The 18,777-nt window shown below is 40.2% G+C and overlaps 1 protein-coding gene across 5 annotated transcripts in view; it reads left to right on the forward strand.

Annotated features, from left to right (window-relative positions):
- EPB41L5 (erythrocyte membrane protein band 4.1 like 5) overlaps positions 1 to 18,777 on the forward strand; it is a 162,019-nt gene that overhangs the window by 100,401 nt on the left and 42,841 nt on the right. For all 5 annotated transcript variants that reach the window (XM_014547919.1, XM_005876498.2, XM_005876499.2 and 2 more), the window contains one exon: positions 15,687 to 15,850. In XM_014547919.1, the coding sequence (XP_014403405.1) occupies positions 15,687 to 15,850 (164 nt within the window). The remainder of the gene's footprint in view (positions 1 to 15,686; positions 15,851 to 18,777) is intronic.

Consider the following 18,777-nt stretch of genomic DNA (forward strand, 5'->3'; position numbering starts at 1 on the left):
GTCCCTAGAGACTCACCCGGATCTGGAGCTCAGAGTCTGAGACTCCCTCCCGATTGAAAACGACAACCGCGCCCTCAGCCACCAGCCCGCTCCACGCGCACCTCCGTACCTTTGTATTTTCCACACTGCGCCTCCTCTGAGCCTCGGTATGCTGTTCTCTTTCCTTCTAGTTGAAGAATCTCTCCTCAGCCAGCCTTCCTGTGGTTCTGGGTGATGTCCGTTCCGTCTTTTAGTTGTATTTTTGAAGTGGTTGTTCGAGGCAGCAAACTCCAGTGTTTACCTATGCCGCCATCTTGGTTTCTCACCACCACTTCTTTTAAAAAATATAAATTTTTATTGATTTCAGAGAGGAAGAGAGAGGGAGAGACAGAAACATCAATGATGAGAGAGGATTATCGACCCCCACTGGGGATTGAGCCACAACCCAGGCATGTGCCCTCACTGGGAATCAAACTGTGATCTCCTGGTTCATTGGTTGACGCTCAACCACTGAGCAACACCAGCTGGACACCTCTTCTTTTGATGTTGTTATCTTAAAAATAAAAAGCCTCTGATTCATACTAAGGGTGAAAATGAGTTGAGATGGTTTTACATTAGATTTTTTTGGTGTTAAAAATAAAAAGTGTTCTAAGTGCCTTTACTCCAGTGGTTTCCAAATGAGTTTTAGCCTAGAAACCCTTTGAATTATATCTACCTGGGAATTCCAAATAAATGTCCATAAGAAACTTCACCACCTCTTCCATACCTGGAGCTAAATTACTCACATATGTCTGTGGGATCCTTTGGTCTTTGTAGAACACATTTTGTAAAAGTAAAGTGACTTGTCCTAAGTGATACAGCTGATGGTTACAGAGACAGGACTAGGACACAGATTTTTCACTTGCACAGTAATTCTCTTTCATTGTTCTTACTATCTTTTTTAACAGTTTTCAAAAATTTTTCTTACTTGGGTTCCATACACAGGTATATAATAGAAGTATGGCCTTCATTCCTCTAGGAAAGCATGGAAACTTCTTAACAACAGCAATTCCTTTCCTTTGTTCTAACTCAATAATAGATCAACAGAATAAATGTCTACAACCTTTGAGCTTTCACATAACAGATGAATTGAGTTGAGAGTCTTGTTCTTTAAAAGATTGTTAAAATGGAATGCATTGGGTCTCTAAATGTAATTCTTTTCCTCACTTCATTTTCCTGTTCATTGCTAGTGTATAGAAAATACAATTGATTTTTTATATATTTTTGTATATTGATCTTGTATCCTGCAACTTCGCTAAACTAGATTATTACATTCTAGTTTCCAAATTTGGTTAAAGTGTTTAAAAATTAAATTTATTAGGGCAACATTGGTTAATAAGATTATATAAGTTTCAAGTGTGCACTAGTATAACGCATCATCTGTATATTGCATTGTGTGCTCATCATCCAAAGTTTAGTCTCCTTCCCTCATCTTATATTTGACCCCTTTTATCCTCTTCAACCTCTCCCCAGACCCTTCTCCTCTAGTAATAACCATAATTGTTGTCTGTGTCAATCAGGTTTGTTTGTTCATTTGTTGCTTCTGTTTTTGTCTATACTAATAAAAGGGTAATATGCTCATTAGACTGGACGTCTTCCGGACATCCTTCTGGACAAAGCCACAGTGGCAGAGCCAAGGCAGAGGCGATTAGGAATGATCAGACTGGCAGGGAGAGCAGTTAGGGGGATCAGGCCAGCAGGGGAGAACAGTTAGGGGCGATATGGCAGGCAGGCAGAGTGGTTAGGGGTGACCAGGCTGGCAGGCAGAGGTGGTTAGGGGCGATCAGGCAAGCAGGCAGGCGAGCGGTTAGGAGCCAGTCATCCCGGATTGGGAGAGGGATGTCTGACTGCCTGTTTAGGCCTGATCCCTGCAGATCTAGGGATTGGGCCTAAACCGGCAGTCGGACATCCGCCAAGGGGTCCCGGATTGGAGAGGGTGCAGGCCGGGCTGAGGGACCCCCCCCCCAGTGCACGAATTCCATGCACCAGGCCTCTAGTATCCCATATATGAGCAAAATCATTATTCTTGTCCCATTCATATATTTTTGCTTTTACTTCCCTTGCCTTTGGGGTCAAATTAATAAAATCCTCTCTGAGACCAAGGTTTAGTAACCTGTGTTTTCTTCTAAGTATTTAATTGCTTCAGGACATATATTTAGGTCTTTGATCCATTTTGAGTTAATTTCTATATATGGTGTCAAATAGCAGTCTTGTTTCATTCTTTTGCATGTAGCTTTCCAGTTTTCCAGCATCATTTATTGAAAGTGCTCTCTTTTTCCCATTGTATGTTTTTGGCTCCTTTGTCAAAAATTAGTTGCCCATATACATTTGGATTTATTTCTGGTCTCTCAATTGTGTTCCATTGGTGTATGTGTCTGTTTTTTTTTTTTTCCTGCCAATACCATACTGTTTTGATTATTGTAATTTTGTAGTATAATTTGAAATCGGAGTGCAATACCTCCAGCTTTGTTTTTTTAAAAAAAAAATATATTTTTTTTTATTGATTTCAGATAGGAAGGGAGAGGGGGAGAGAAAGAGAGAGAGAGAGAATCATTGATCGGCTGCCTGCTGCCTGCCCACACTGGGGATCAAGCCTGCAACCCGGGCATATGCCCTGACTGGGAATAGAACCGTGACCTCCTGGTTCATAGATCAATGCTCAATCACTGAGCAACACCAGCCAGGCCAGCTTTGTTCCTTTTTCTCATGATTGCTTTGGCTATTTGGGGTCTTTTGTTCTATACAAATCTGATGACTTTTTGTTTTGTTTTATTTCTTTAAGTAATGCCAATGGGATTTTGATGGGGATTGCATTAAATCTCTGTATTGCTTTGGGTAATATGGCCATTTTAACTATAGTGAGTCTTCCAATCCATGAACATGGAATATCCATTTCTTTGTGTCTTCTTCAATTTCTTTCAACAATGTCTTACAGTTTTCAATGTATAGATCCTTCATATCATTTATTAAGTTTACTCATAGGTATTTTATTCTTTTTGTTGTAATTATAAAAGGAATTGTTTTTTATTTCTTTTTCTGAATGTACATTGTTAGTGTACAGGAACATAGTGGATTTTGTACGTTGATTTTGTATTCTGCAACTTTACTCTATTTATAGTTTCTGATAGGTTTTTTTTTCTCTTGCCTAATTGCTCTGGCTAGGACTCGGAGTACTATTTTGAGTAACAGTGGTGAGAGTGGGCATCCTTGTTTTACTCCTGATTTCAGAGAAAAAGCTTTCAGTTTTTCACCATTTAGTATGATATTAGCTGAGGGTTTGTCATATATGACCTTTATTATGTTGAGGTACTTTCCTTCTCTATCCATTTTTTTGAGTACCTTAATTAATGTTGTATCTTGTCAAATACTTTTTCTGCATCTATTGATAGGATTATATGATTTTTATATTTTATTTTGTTAATGTATATCTCATTGATTGATTTGAGTATGTTGAACCATCCTTGTGCCCCTGGAATGAACCCCACTCGATTGTGATATAATCCTTTTTATGTATTGTTGTATTTGATTTGCTAGTATTTTGTTTAGGATTTTTGCTTCTGTATTAATTTTCTTTTTTTGTGGCGTCCTTGCCAGGTTTTGGTACCAGGGTTATGATGGCCTTTATAAAATGAGTTAGGAAGTATTGCCTCTTCTTCATTCTTTTGGTAGAGTTTGAGAAGCATAGGTTTTAAATCTTTGAATGTTTGGTAGAATTTAGTTGAAGCCATCTGGTCCTGGACTTTTAATTTTTGGGAGGTTTTTTGATGACTATTTTAATTTCCTTACTGTTGATTGGTCTATTTAGATTTTCCAGTTCTTTGTGATTCAGTCTAGGAAGGTTATATATTTCTAAGAACTTGTCTGTTTCTTCTAGGTTATGGAATTTGGTGGCACATAGCCATTCATAGTATTCTTGTATAGTCCTTTGTGTTTCTTAGTTTCCATTGTAACTTCTCATATTTTGTTTCTGATTTTTTTTTAGTCTTTTCTCTGTTTTCTTTAGTGAGTCTAGCCAGATTTGTCAATTTTATTAATCTTTTCAAAGAACCAACTGTTTGTCGTGTTGGTGTTTTCTATTTTCTTTTCTCTATTTCATTTAATTCTGCTCTAATTTTTATTATTTTCTTCCGTCTACTGACTTTGTTCTTTTAATACTTATTTAAGTTGATATGTTAGGTTATTATTTGCGATTTTTTCTTGTTTTGTGAGGTAGGCCTTTAATGATATAAATTTCCCTCTAATTGCCACTTTTGCTATATCCCACAAATTTTAATGTCATGTTATTATTCTCATTTATCTCTATGTATCTTTTAATCTCATTTCTTTTTTGATCAAGTCATCATTTAGTAGCATGTTGTTTACTTAGTCTTCACGTGTTTATAGTTTTTCCCTTTTGCAGTTGATTTTTAACTTCAAAGCATTGTGGTAGGAGAATATGCTTGGTATGATTTCAGTTTTTTTTTTAATTTGTTGAGGCTGATTTTGTGCCCAGTATATGGCCTGTACTTGAGAATGTTCCATGTGCACTGGAGAAGAATAAGAATGTATATCCTGGTGTCCTGGGGTGAAAAGCTCTGTAAATATTGATTATGTCTGTTTGGTCTAATCTGTCGATTAAGGTTGATATTTCCTATTAATTTTCTGCTTGGATGATTTATCTATAGCTATCAATGGGGTATAATTGTGTTTTTGTTACTTTCTCCCTTTAGTTCTGTTAGGAGTTGCTTCATATATTTTGGTGCTCCCAGGTTGAGTGCATATGTATTGATAAGTGTATGTCTTCTTTTTTAATATATATTTCTATTGATTTTTTACAGAGAGGAAGGGAGAGGGATAGAGAGTTAGAAACATCGAGATCAGTTGCCTCTTGCACACCCGCTACTGGGGATGTGCCCTCAACGAAGGTACATGCCCTTGACCAGAATCGAACCTGGGACCCTTGAGTCTGCAGGCTGACACTCTATCCATTGAGGCAAACCAGTTAGGGCAAGTGTATGTCTTCTTGATATATTGTCCCCTTCATCGTTATGAAATGTCTATCTTTGTTTTTTGTTACGTTTTGTAATCTTGAAATCTATTTTGTCACCTATAGTACAGCTGTATAAGTCAGCTATAAGTAACCTGCTTTTCTCTGGATGCCATTTATTTGAAGTATCATTTTCCACCCTTTCACTTGAGTCTGTGTTTGTCCTTGCAGCTGAGATGTGTCTCCTGAAGGCAGCATATAGTCGGGTTTTGTTTTTTGATTGAACACTCTACTCTGTGTCTTTTAATTGGTGAGTTCAGTCCATTTCCATTTAGCATAATTATTGATATACTAGAGGCCTGATGCACGAAATTTGTGCAAGAGTAGGCCTTCCTTCCCCCAGCTGCCGGCACCGGCTTCCCTCTAGCACCCGGGACCCGGGCTTCCCTCGCAGTCCCAGCATCGTCCAGAAGGTCATCCGGAAGGATGTTTGGAAGGACGTCTGGTCTAATTAGCATATTACACTTTCATTATTATAGATGAGGATTTCCTGTAGCCATTTAATTGTTAGTTTTCTGGTAGCTCTGTGTCTCCATTGTTTTTCCCCCTGTGTTTCTGTCTGGTGTGGGGTTGGAACCTCTCATTCCTCAAGGCAGACCTCCACAGCCAAAATATCCCTTGTGGCCACTAGTCTCAACGTGGCTTCTTCTTATAGGACTTCTCCTCAGCTAGGTTTCAGGTGGCTCTGAATGATGGTTGTTCAGTAGTTTAATTGTAATTTTGATGTGGTTGTGGAAGGATTCAAGTACCACATTTATCTATGCTGCCATCTTGACTGGAAATAAGTATCTATTCTTGGCTGGTGATTTTTCTCTTTCAATAATTTGAATAATTAATTTCACTCTCTCTTAGCTTGTAGTTTCAGCTAAAAAATATGATAATCTAATGGAATTTATTTTTATTAATTATCAACTCTTCCCTGGCTGCTTTGAGAATTCTTGCTTTGATGGTAATTTTTGACAGTTTTAATATAATGTGCCTTGGAAAAAAGCCTTTTAGGATTGAGATAATTAGTTATTCTGTTAACTTCCTGTATCTGAGTATTCAGTTCTTTCCGAAGGTTTGGGAAGTTTTCATCATTTTTTTGTTTATATAGGCCCTCTGTCCCCTTCTCCTGCTCTTCATCCTCTGATACACCCGTTATTCTTTTTTTTTTTTTTTAAATATATTTTATTGATTTTTTACAGAGAGGAAGGGAGAGAGATAGAGAGTTAGAAACATCGATGAGAGAGAAACATCGACCAGCTGCCTCCTGCACATCTCCTACTGGGGATGTGCCTGCAACCCAGGTACATGCCCTTGACCGGAATCGAACCTGGGACCCTTCAGTCCGCAGGCCAACGCTCTATCCACTGAGCCAAACCGGTTTCGGCCCGTTATTCTTATATCACTCTTTCTAACGAAGTCAGATAATTCTCCTAGAGATTTTCTTTTACTGTTGATTCTCTCTCTTCTTCCACCTGAGTCATTTCTAGATTTCTGTCTTCTTTATCACTAATGGTTTCCTCCATCTGGTCTGCTCTATTTCCTAAGTTTGCTAGTTTATTCTTCATCTCTTTTATTGAGTTTTTCAGCTCCAGAATTTAGTTTTGGTTCTTTCTTTCTTTTTTATTTTATTGATTAAGGTATTACATATGTGTTCTTATCCCCTCCCCTATGGTCCCCCCTCCCCCTCACTCATGCCTTCACCCCTCTGGTGTCTGTGTCCATTGGTTAGGCTTATATTGGTATGCATGCATACAAGTCTTTGGTTGATCTCTCCCCCTTACTCCAATCCTCCCCCACCTTCCCTCTGAAGTTTGATGTTCTGATTGATGCTTCTCTGTCTCTGGATCTGTTTTTGTTCATCAGTTTATGTTGTTCATTATATTCCAAAATGAGTGAGATCATGTGATACTTACCTTTCTCTGACTGGCTTATTTCGCTTAGCATAATGCTCTCCAGTTCCATCCATGCTATTGCAAATGGTAAGAATTCCTTTTTTTTTACTGCAGCATAGTATTCCATTGTGTAGATGTACCACAGTTTTTTAATCCACTCATCTGCTGATGGGCATTTAGGCTGATTCCAAATCTTAGCTATGGTAAATTGTGCTGCTATGAACATAGAGGTGCATATATCCTTTCTGATGGGTGTTTCTAGTTTCTTGGGATATATTCCTAGAAGTGGGATCACTGGGTCAAATGGGAGTTCCATTTTTAGTTTTTTGAGGAAACTCCATACTGTTCTCCACAGTGGCTGCACCAGTCTGCATTCCCATCAGCAGTGCACAAGGGTTCCTTTTTCCTCGAATCCTCACCAGCACTTGTCGTTTGCTGATTTGTTGATGATTGCCATTCTGACAAGTGTGAGATGGTACCTCATTGTCGTTTTGATTGGCATCTCTCAGATGATTAGTCACTTTGAGCATCTTTTCATATGTCTCTTGGCCTTCCTTATGTCCTCTTTCAAAAAGTATCTATTTAGGTCCATTGCCCATTTTTTAATTGGGTTGTTAATCTTCCTTTTGTTAAGTTGTATGAGTTCCCTGTAACTGTTGGGGATTAAACCCTTATTGGTGATAACATTGGCAAATATGTTCTCTCATGCAGTGGGCTTTCTTGTTGTTTTATTGATGGTTTCTTTTGCTGTACAGAAGGTTCTTTCTTAAAGTTTCAATCTCTTTGATAAAGTACTTCTTTTGTTCGTTAACTTTATTTCTTAGTTCATTGAATTTCCTTTCTGAATTTTCTTGTATCTCATTGAGTTTTTTCATAACTGCAGTATTGAGTTCTCTGTCATTTAAATAACATATTTCCATTGCTTTCAGTTTATTTTCTGGAGATTTTAATTTTCTTTCTGAATTCCCTTGTTACTTGGCTATTCATTGTACTTGATGGGTTTTTTTCTCTGCATGGCATTTGGTGGTGGTGGTGGTGGGGAAGCTGCTTTTTAAAAAGAATTTTAGTTGGTGAAATAGAGGTCTTAGTCTTGTTTTCTAGAAGGTGGGGCTTCAAGGATCTATCGCCTCAGCTGTGGAAAACACTCAGTATTCCCCAGCAGGTGGGCATCCGCTTTCGGACCTGGGCACCTCTGTCTCAGGGCACCACCTCCATGGATCCATGGATTGGAAGGGGTGGCTATGCATTTCCTGTGTTTTCCTGGTGCCACCTTCCTGAAGCCAGATGCTCTGAGTTGACCCACCTGCTACTACTAAGATGTGCAGCAGTGGGTGGGGGTGGGGGGAACTGAGTTCAGGTGTCCCTGGTTCTGCCCTTCCTTGTGGGTTTGTCTGCAATGAGTACAGATCACTTATGCTGGAGAGGTTTTTTTCAGGCCGTTCACAACCTGCCCAGAGAGGATTTTGTTGCCCAGAGTACCAAGGGGGGATGGAGTGGGCGGATTCCCCAGCTGTGAGTCCTGTGTTCCATGCTGGCTGCTTTTGAGTGCTGCAACTTTGTTTTTAAATCCTCACCCAAGGATATGTTTATTGATCTTTTTAGAGTGAGAAGAAGGGGGTGGAGGGAGAGAGAGAGAAACATCAATGTGAGAAAGGAACCTCAATTGGCAGCCTCCTGTGTGTTTATGCCCCCATGGGGGATCGAATCCTTAGCCGAGGTATGTGCCCTGACCAGGAATCACACCTGAAACTTTTTTGGTACATCAGATGACACTCCAGCCAACTGAGCAACCCAGCTGGGGCTGGAGGCTGCAATTTTTTTTGCATGTTTCTCTTCCTCTGACCGTGGGCCCAACCTCAATGTGTGCCAGCCATCCAGGATGGATTGCTCTCTTGCCCTCCAATCTGGTCTGCCCCGTTGGGACTGTACCCCAGCCCTTCATTACTGTTGCATCTGCCGGGGCTGCAGCAAGTGTGGGCTGGGTGCAGCTTCCATCTCTCTTCTCCCCCTGTGCCCCATCCGGTGCTAATATCCCCCCTTCAGATGTCTCTGTTGGTCAAGTCCAATATATCCTGCTTGTTCCATCAATTATTCAGAAAGGAGTGTTTAAATCTTCAACCATAATTATTGATTTGCCTATTACTCTTTTCAGTTTTGGCCTCATGTATTTTGAAACTCTGTCATTAAGTTCCTAAATATTTAGGATTGTTATATTTTCCTAATTAAATTACCCCTTTTTTCTCATGAAATGATCATCTTCATTTTAAGTTCTGTTCTGAACTCTGCTTTGATATCAATATATTCACTTTAACTTTTACTGACTACTGTCAGCATGGAATATCTTTTATATTCTTCATTTTTAATCTCTATTTTTTATATTTAAATTATGTTTTATGTAAGCAGTATATAATTGGATTTTTATTTTTTAATTTTAACTGACAATCTTTGTATTTAAAAATTGGTATGTTTAGGCCATTTTCATTTAATATGATTAAATTTGAGTCTATCATTTTATTTTTGTTTTTCCCAGATGTTTCCTATTCCTGTCTTTCTCGCTTTCTGTCTTCTTCTTCATTAATCAGGTGTTTTTAAAAATTCTATATATGGCCCGGCCAGCATGGCTCAGTGGTTGAGAAGAAGGGGGTGGAGGGAGAGAGAGAGAAACATCAATGTGAGAGAGAAACATCAATTGGTAGCCTCCCGTGTGTGTGTGCCCTGGCCAGGAATTTTTTTTTTTTTTTGCATGTTTCTCTGTCCCTGACCATGGGCCCAACCTATGAACCAGAGGGCACATGCCTGGGGTTGTGGGCTCAATCCCCAGTGTGGGGTGTGCAGGAGGCAGCCAATCAGTGATTCTCTCTCATCATTGATGTTTCTATCTCTCCCTCTCCCTTCCTCTCTGAAATCAATAATATATATATATTTAAATTCTACGTATGTCCTTTTTTCACTTCTTAACTATAACTCTTGCTTTGTTTTAATGGTTGCTTTTGCATGTACAACTTTAACTTATAATAGTCTACTTTCAAGGGCCATTATACCATTTCATGTATAGTGTAAGAACCTTAGAGTAGTGTACTTCCATTTCTCCTCTCCCAGCTTCATTACTATCATTTGTCAAGCATTTTACTTTTATATATGTTATAAACCCCATAATACATTGTTCATTTTACTTCTGCCTGTAGGTCATTCGTTAACATTTTTTCGTGCATGTCTTTTGGTTATGAATTATTTTATATGAATGGCAATGTTTTTATTTTGTCTTTTGTTTTTACTGCTTTAAGATATAATTTACATACCATATCATTCACCCATTTAAAGAGGACAATTCAATGTTTTTAGTACATTCATAGGATTGGGCAACCTTTATCACAATTTTATTCTAGGACATTTTTATTCACCCCCCACCCCCAAAAGGAAATTCCAAACTCATTAGCAGTTGTTTTGATTACCTCCTGTTCATTCTTTTGGTGAGGGTCCAACACACAACACCCAACACTGGACAGATGAGATAGACAGCAATTTACTGGTCACAAATACTCATAGCTCAAGGGAGGAGGAAACTGCATAACATACAGGACCACAGGAGTGTTGCTCCTGGGAGCAAAGTGAATAAACATGGGCTGTGCGAGGCAAGCTTTGTAATGACGTGAGGATGAGGTGACCCTTGGTTCCCACCAGAGGATGTGATTGGCCTGTTTGAATAATTTTGGCTGTCAGGGGAGTGACATTTGTTAGGTTAAGAACCTGGTAGAATGCTGGTGGTACAGTTGATATCAGATCTGGCTGGATGGGGAACTTTTTCCAATGAATTGGGAGAGGGCATATCTGGTGAGAGCAAGGGCACTTGTGATTAGTCCTTTGGGGTCTTGTGAGGCAGGGATGTCAAGGTAGCACTTAATATTGAATCTTAATTTTAGACCTTACACCACAGCAGTCAAACACCACCCCAATCCTCCCTGACCCCTTCTCCAGCTCTTGGCAACCACAAATCCACTCTCTGTCTTTATGGATTTGCCAAGTCTGGACATTTCATATAAATGTACTCAGACAATATGTGGTATTTTGTGTCTGATTTCTTTATCATGTTTTCAAGGGTCATCCATGTCACAGCATATATCAGCACTTCACTCCATTTATTGTTGATTAGTGTTTTACTCTATGGTATATCACATTTTATTTATCCATGCCTCAGTTGATGGGTATTTGTGCTGTTTTCACTTTTGGCTCTTATGAATAATGCTGCTATGAACATTTATGTGTACCTTTTTGTGCAAATGTGTTCTCTTTTTGCTATATACCTAGCTTTTTCTTTGCTTTTTAAAGCTTTATTTTGCTGGCTATAAAATATTGGTTGAGAGTTTTTCTTTCAGTGCTTTTCATCCGTTTCTTCTTGACTCTTGTATAAGTTGTTGATTTTTTTTCATCCGTTTCTTCTTGATTCTTGCATAAGTTGTTGATTTTTTCCTCCATCCGGTTTATGCATTCTAGGACCCTTAATCTGAATTCTTTTTACATCATGTTGCATGCTTCTGTTTCTCTTAGCTGCTTTTCTGGTGAGTCCTCTTTTTCTTTCCTTTGGGGGTTTCTTTGTCTACCCATGTTTGATCTCACGGACATATCTAGTTGTTGAGTCTTTCAGGGGCTGCTCCTTGGGTGGCAGTGGCTCCTCAGGCTGTGGTTGCGCCTCGGGCAGTTGTGGTAGCAGCTGCTCCTCAGTTGGCAGCAGCTCCTCTGGTGGGTGCTGTTCACAGCTGTGGTGGCTCCTTTGGTTGGTGGGGGGAGGCTTCACACACAGCTGCTGTTCCTCAGACAGAGGGTGTGCTGATCACGAGGCTGCTGTTGCTTGGATGGGGGCGTGCTACACACGCAGCTGCTACTCCTTGAACTGGGGCGGACTGCTCACGTGGCTGCTGATCCTTGAATGGGGGCTGGCTGCACGCTGCTGTTGTTCCTCTGATGTGGTGGGCTGCTTGTGGGGCTACTGCTCCTTGGACTTGGACAAGTTGATTGCAAGTCTGCTGCTCCTCGTACGGGGGTGGGCTGCTTGCGTGGCTGCTGTTCTTTGGACGGGAGTGAGCTGCACGCATGGCTGCTCCTCCTCGGATGGGGACGGGCCACTCACCTGGCTGCTGCTCGTCGGACAGGTGCAAGCTGTTGTGGCTATGCTCCTCGGACCGGTGTGTGCTGCGCAGGGCTGCCGCTCCTCGGACGTGGGTGGTCTGCTCGTGTGGCTGACCTCCTCAGACCGGAGTGGGCTGCTGCTGCTCCTCGGATGGGGGCGGGCTGCTCACACAGCTGCTGTTTCTCGGGTTGGGCAGGCTGCTCATGCGGCTGCTGCTGCTTGGACGAGGGCAAGATGCTTGAGCAGCTGTTGCTCCTCAGACGAGTGCAGGGTGCGGGCTGTGCGCAGCTGCTGCTCCTCGGATGGGGGCGGGCTGCGCAGGGCTGCCGCTCCTCAGATGTAGGTAGACTGCTCGTGCGGCTGCTGCTCCTTGGACCGGTCAGACTGCTCGAGTGATTGCTGCTCCTTGGACGGGGAAGCGGGCCGTTCACACAGCTGCTGCTCCTTGGACAGGGGCAGGCCACATGAGGCTGCTGCTCACGGGGCTGATGCTCCTTGGACAAGAGCGTGCTGCTCACGTGTCTGCTGCTCACGTGGTTGAAAAAATAATGTGAAAAGAAGTAGGAAATAAAGGAACAAACAAAAAAAGGAGAACAAAGAAAAAAGAAAAAGAAGAAGAAAAAAAAGAGCAACAAAGAAAAAAGCAAAAAAAAAAAAGCTAACAAAATAATAATAAAAAAATAAAAATGAAAAATTGAAATGTCATTCCATTTGCTGGCTTAAGATCCCAGTTTTCTGGAATGTCTGTGATTTTGGTTGTTGTTGTTGTTGTTGCTGGGACTGAAAGCCCCTCTATAGGCCAGACCCTGTTAACTCCCAGGGACTAATCAGATTATTTTAATCCTTCGTCCCACTCAGGGTGGAATCTGGGTGTGGCTGTATTCCTTGCCTGGGGCCTGTAGTTATATCCTCAGGAGAAAATGGCTGCCCAAGTCCTGGGCTCCGGGGTGACTCAGCACTCAATTTGCTGCCACCTCTCCTGGCCCCCCTTCTCTCCCCAGCCTCTCCCAGATTCCACTCGTCCGCACCTTCTCCCGCTCTTCAGCACGGGTGAGTGTCTGTATCCGAAATGTCCTATGAACAGGGTTCAGTGAAAACAAACAAATAAACGCCAGCCGCAGAAACGGGGAGGACTGGCTCTGTAAGCTCCTCTCTTACCGGCACTGCATGGTCTGGTCAGTGCTTCAGGCTGCCCCCTTTAGGCTCAGTCCTCTGTAGTTACGGAACCCAGATCTCAAATCCCCCAGCGCCAGCAATCCCGCGGATCTCCTTTCCCCAGTCAGGGGCTGTGCCTGTCCCAAGAGACTCGGCTATGTACCACGCGGTCTCCCTCTGACCCTCTGGGCTCGGAGGTCTGGCAAACTTTCCTGCGCAGATCCCTGGTTTTTACCTTTCCAGGGGAACTCTGCCCTTCCCGGCTGCAAACTGTCTCACCAGCTGAGTCTCCTTCGCCAATTCGGGGTGGGTGTTATTAGTTTCAGCTGCTCATTCTATTTGCTCCGGGACAAGCCTTGGGACGAGTCTGCCTATTCCGCCGCCATCTTGTCTTCTCTCTTTCTTCTTTCAGTGCTTTTAAGATGTTCCTCCACTGTCCTCTATTTTGTATTGTTTCTGATGAGAAATCAGCTGTCATTCATATCTTTATTTGAACACATAATATTTTGGGCTGTTTTTATGATTTTCTTTTTATCATTAGTTTTAAGTAGTTTGATTGTGATATGCTTTGGTGTAGTTTTCTTCATATTCTTGTCTTTAGGGTTTGTTGAGATTCTTGGATCTGTGTGTGGGGAAGCACGAGACTTGGTTGGAAAGCTTGTAAGGAGGATATTCCAAGAAAAGGGAAGTGTGTGGAAGGCCGCCTGCCCTGTTTATTGGAATTCCCACTTAGGGGAGACTTAGGGGAGTGTGGACGGTGGCGCCCCTAATTATTCCTTGACCTTTCCAAACAAGTCTGTGCATATGCAGACCCCCCAAGTGTTTACTGGAATCCTTATGCTTAATTCCCGGATGCCCTTTCCTAGAGTGCAATGTAAACACATGTGTCCTCCCAAATTACTCACCCTGATTGTATCTAAAGATAAAAAATCCAATAAAAGCCTAATGAGGTAGGCAATCGAGGCTGCCTGGTCACTTCGGCCAGGCCATCCCTTAGCCTCCCTTTCACAGTGAAACTGTCAAAGTAATCCATTCATCCGTTGCTGAGGGTCTGCTGGTCAGCCCCAGCAAGGTGTGCTCTGTGTGAGGAGCCCTGGCATCTGTGGGCTAATAGTTTTCATTAAATCTTGATAAACTTCAGCAGCTATTTCTTTAAACACTTGTCCTGTCCCACCCCCACTTTGGAACTCCAGTTATCCATACAGTAGGCTACTTAAAGTTGTCCCACAGCTAAATGATATTATTTTCATTTTGGGAGATTCTTGATCTCTGTGTGTTTTATTTTGGATAGTTTCTGTTGCTACGCCTTTAGTGTCTTATCTAACTTATCATCTGTTGTCAATCCCATCTAATATATTTTACATTTTCGATATTGTAGTTTTCATCTCTAGAAGTTTGATTTGAGTTTTTTTTATATCTTCCATGTCTTTGCTTAACTTTTTTGATTATATGGAATACATATAATAACTATTTAATGAATTTCTCTGTTAATTCTAACATCAATTTCTGTTGGTTGATTATTCTCTTTAACATGGGATGTCTTTGCATTCCTGGTCATCTTTGAGTGGATGTCTGACAACTTACCAAGTTCTTCACCTAACAAATTTAACTTTCCTACCTGATGCTAGATAATTCTATATTTCTCTAAAACTTCTTGAACTTTGTTTTGGGATGTAGTTAAATTACTTAGAAACAGTTTGATTTTTTGGGTTAGGTGGGCCTGTTGCCATGCTTAGTCTGAGTTAATTATTTTCCATGATTGAAGCAAGACCTTCCTTAATACTCAGTGCCCTGTGAATTATGAGTTTTTAGTCTATGGAAACAGGAACTCTGGTCCAGTATGAGTGCCACTAGTACTTTCCCCAGCCAAACGGAGGGAGGGAGGAAATCCTTCTGGATAGTTCTTTTCTAGCCTCAGAGAGTTTCCTCACATACATTCTCTGACCAGCACTTGCTGAATACCTGAGAGTGGGACCTTCTGCACATCTCCAGGATTCATTCCCTCCTTGAAGTGCTGCTCTCTCCTGTCTGGTACCCTGTCCTGTGAACTTAGCTGCCGTGGTCTCCCTGGACTCCCAGCCCCATCTTACTTATTAAGAAGAGACTAAGGGAGTCCCTCTGGGCTGTGCCTCATTGCACCCTCTCTGCTCCATGGCACGGAAATTCTCTCAAGGCAACTGTAGGGCTCACCTCCTTTGTTTCCAGAATTTCAGAGTCACTGTCCTTTGCTTTCTGATGTCTGATGTCTTGAAAACAGTTTTTCCCCCTTGTTAAGTTATTTCAAGTAGGACGTTAAATCCAGTGCCATTATTCCATCCTGGCTGATAGAAAAGTCTACCCAAAATGTTTTGACAGATGAATAAACTAGTTGGAATATAAACTCTTACATGAATTTTTTTCCAATAAAGATTTTTTCTTAGTATTTTAAATTCTTTTCATGATAAATTTCTTGGTCTAAATAAGTTTTCTGATACCTTTACAGCTTGCCTCCGAATATTGATTTGCTAGATAGTCCAGCCTTATTGGAAACAACTATTGATGATGTAATTGGGGCACCTGACACTGTGGAAAGATTGCAGTCACCCGATGAAATTAATGTAGCCCCCAGGCAAACCGGATTAGAGGAACCTGAAGTTGAAGGCAAGAGTGAGTAAATATTCTGTATAACATCAATGACACCTTTTATTTTACCTCCCTTTTAAATGAGCTACTTAAGTCAGTTCCTTCAAGAATATTTTATATAGTAGTTGAATTTTAAATATTAATGTAAAAGAGTTATGCCTTCTTGGCTTAAGGGTTCATTGAAATATTTAAGATTGCATAATTGAGACCATTAAACATTTGATCACTTATAAGTCATTAAATATTTGTACATTTTCAAACTTGCTTTTTCACTTTGTTTCTTGAGTGAAAATTAAGAGAAAACGTTTCTTGAAAGATTTTTAAGGTTCAGGATTGAGTAAATGTTTGGACATTCCATTAGCTCCTAGAAAGTATTTTTGTTTTTATGAGGACTGTTGTTTCACAGATCTATAAAAAATAAATAATCCAGAAAGAAAACTGCTTTCCTTAACATTTTAAAAGGTTAAAAGATAACAGTATATTGAACATTGAAAATTTCTAATATTTGTGAATTTGGTTTGATATTAAAGTATAAGTTGTGTTTAAACAGAAACTTCCTGTTGAATCTCAGTGTAATGTATGCTCATTTTAAAAGCAGCTCATATTTATGTGGCTCTTGATTGGTAATTGCCATTGAGTATGCTGTTGTCTCTCATTATATAGAATACAGCAGTAGTATATAGTAATGTAGAGATGGGAAGTGTTAATGAAAAGTTACACTGTGCTTCTAGTTAGTAGAACATGCAGTAGTACTACTTACTGGTAAGTGGCATTAAAAGTTTGTTCTTTTGTTCTCCAAGTAACCACTACAAATACATGGTTAAACAAATATTCTGATATGTTCAAGATTTTATGTTCTTATTGACATCTACCATGTTTGAATTGTGCTTATGAATCTGAGATTAGGGAAACAAAAATTAACTTAAATTTATTATGTTGGTAATTTCAGAATAATGTTCTAATTTTATTTTAAAGATAGTAGTTAGTTATTGGATTAAGAAAACATCCTCCATTACTGTTTGTCTTATATATACTTTCTTTGCCATAATTCCTTTAGGTTCGTTTCCAGTTTTTACAGCCCTGTCCTGGACTCTACCTTTTGTTAGCAAATACCACTCTTTGTCACTAGAAAGATGTGAGACAAGAAATTTAAGGCCAGCAGAATTTAGATTCAACCAGAAGCAGGATTAGCTTCATATGGAGTGTTTCCAGGGTTACAATGAAAGTACTCTCCACTATGGAGTTGGCGGTGTTGATTTTATTTACATTTCATTTTATGTCCATTATATGAATTTTAAAAGTTTTTAACAGTGCTGCAATAGTGTTGTATTAGCAAACAACATTTACTTTGTACATACTTTTTAGGAAATTGTATTGGTTTTGGTGAATATGGTAGGATGAATGGGTTGCCTAGAAAAGATAATATGAGATGTAATAACTCTTCAAATATTTGAAAGCCTGATATAGCATAGAATTTATTTTATGACACTTTATTGGTGAATCTTGGACCTGCAATTTGCAAGTATAGAGAAGCAGATTTGCAATTAGTATAGAAAAGGATTTTTAAAATGTTTCTGCCATATATCAGAAATAGATACCTAACACATAGTAAGTGAGTCCTCATTTTAGAAGATATTCAGGTGGAGCTTAAATGCTGTTGAAGTTGTGACAGAAGAAATCCTTGCATAGTTTGAGAGTTTTATTAATAAGACTTACTCAGTGCAGATTTATAGCATTTGCTCAAAGTCAGTGAAAATGGAGTGTTTTGGTATTAAGAATTAAGGCCATAGAATCTTGGTATCCAATTTATTCTTTATTTTCTTTTGGTTGTAATGTGAAAATCCTGATTCACATAGCTGAGTAGTTATAAATAGTAACTTTTTAAAAAGCAGCTTATCCTACAATCTCAGGATGTTCCTCAGCCAAACAGATGTAGCAGAAGAAGCTTTATTTAAGCAGCAACAGCAAAAAAACAAACAAACAAACAAACAAAACACCCCACACCCAATGTTATTAATTTATCAGCATAAGCTAAAGCATTTGTGGTCTCAACATCATCATGTTAAAATTTAGCATCAAATAATTTGAAGCATAAGAAAACCAGGAAATGGCAATGAAGTAAATGAGTATGGATGATTTTGAGATCAGTGTTGAATTAGTGGTTCTCATTACTGGGAGAGTTTTAAAAACTACCAGTGCCAGAAAACTACCTCCAGAAATTCTGATATTATTGTTCTGAGGTCAGCTCTGGGAAGCAGTATTACTTAAAAACTCCACATCTGGTTCATATGTTCAGCAAGAGTTAATTGCTGTATACTTTTATATGATCCTTTTGACCAGAAGGAAATGATTTAATAGTTTTTTCTCCCTTCTTCTGCCTGACTATATAGAAATTATTAGGCATTCAACAGCTTTTTTTGGGTCAAATGAACATGTAAAAAATTCCAACTCATATTAATTAGTCCCTGTATAAGATTATTATAGTGTGGTTAATTTAAATAGAGTTCATTTAAAGCTGAATTGTGTTAAATGCATTATCTTTTCAGTGGTTAGAGGACTTTATTTGTAACTAGAGGCCCAGTGCACAAAATTCATGCACAGGTAGGGTTCCTAGCCGCTACCGGCCAGGGCCTCCCTTTCCTGGCTGCCGGCTGGGACCTTCCTTCATTCTGTGCTGCCCCCTGATGATCAGATCACATCATAGCAAGCAACTGAACTCCTGGGAATGGTGGAACTCCCAAGGGGACACTTTGCATATTAGGCTTTTATATATACACTAGAGGCCCGGTGCACAAAAAGTTGTGCACTTGGGGGGCGGGGGAGGGGGGGTCGGGTCGCCCGGCCTGTGCCCTCTCGCAGTCTGGGACCCCTCGGGAGATAATGACCTGCTGGCTTAGGCCTGCTCCTGGGTGGCAGAGGGCAGGCCCAATCCCTAAGTGCAGCCCCTGGTC

The sequence above is a fragment of the Myotis brandtii genome, unplaced genomic scaffold (genome assembly GCF_000412655.1).
Source record: "Myotis brandtii unplaced genomic scaffold, ASM41265v1 scaffold488, whole genome shotgun sequence".
NCBI classification, from domain to species: domain Eukaryota; kingdom Metazoa; phylum Chordata; class Mammalia; order Chiroptera; family Vespertilionidae; genus Myotis; species Myotis brandtii.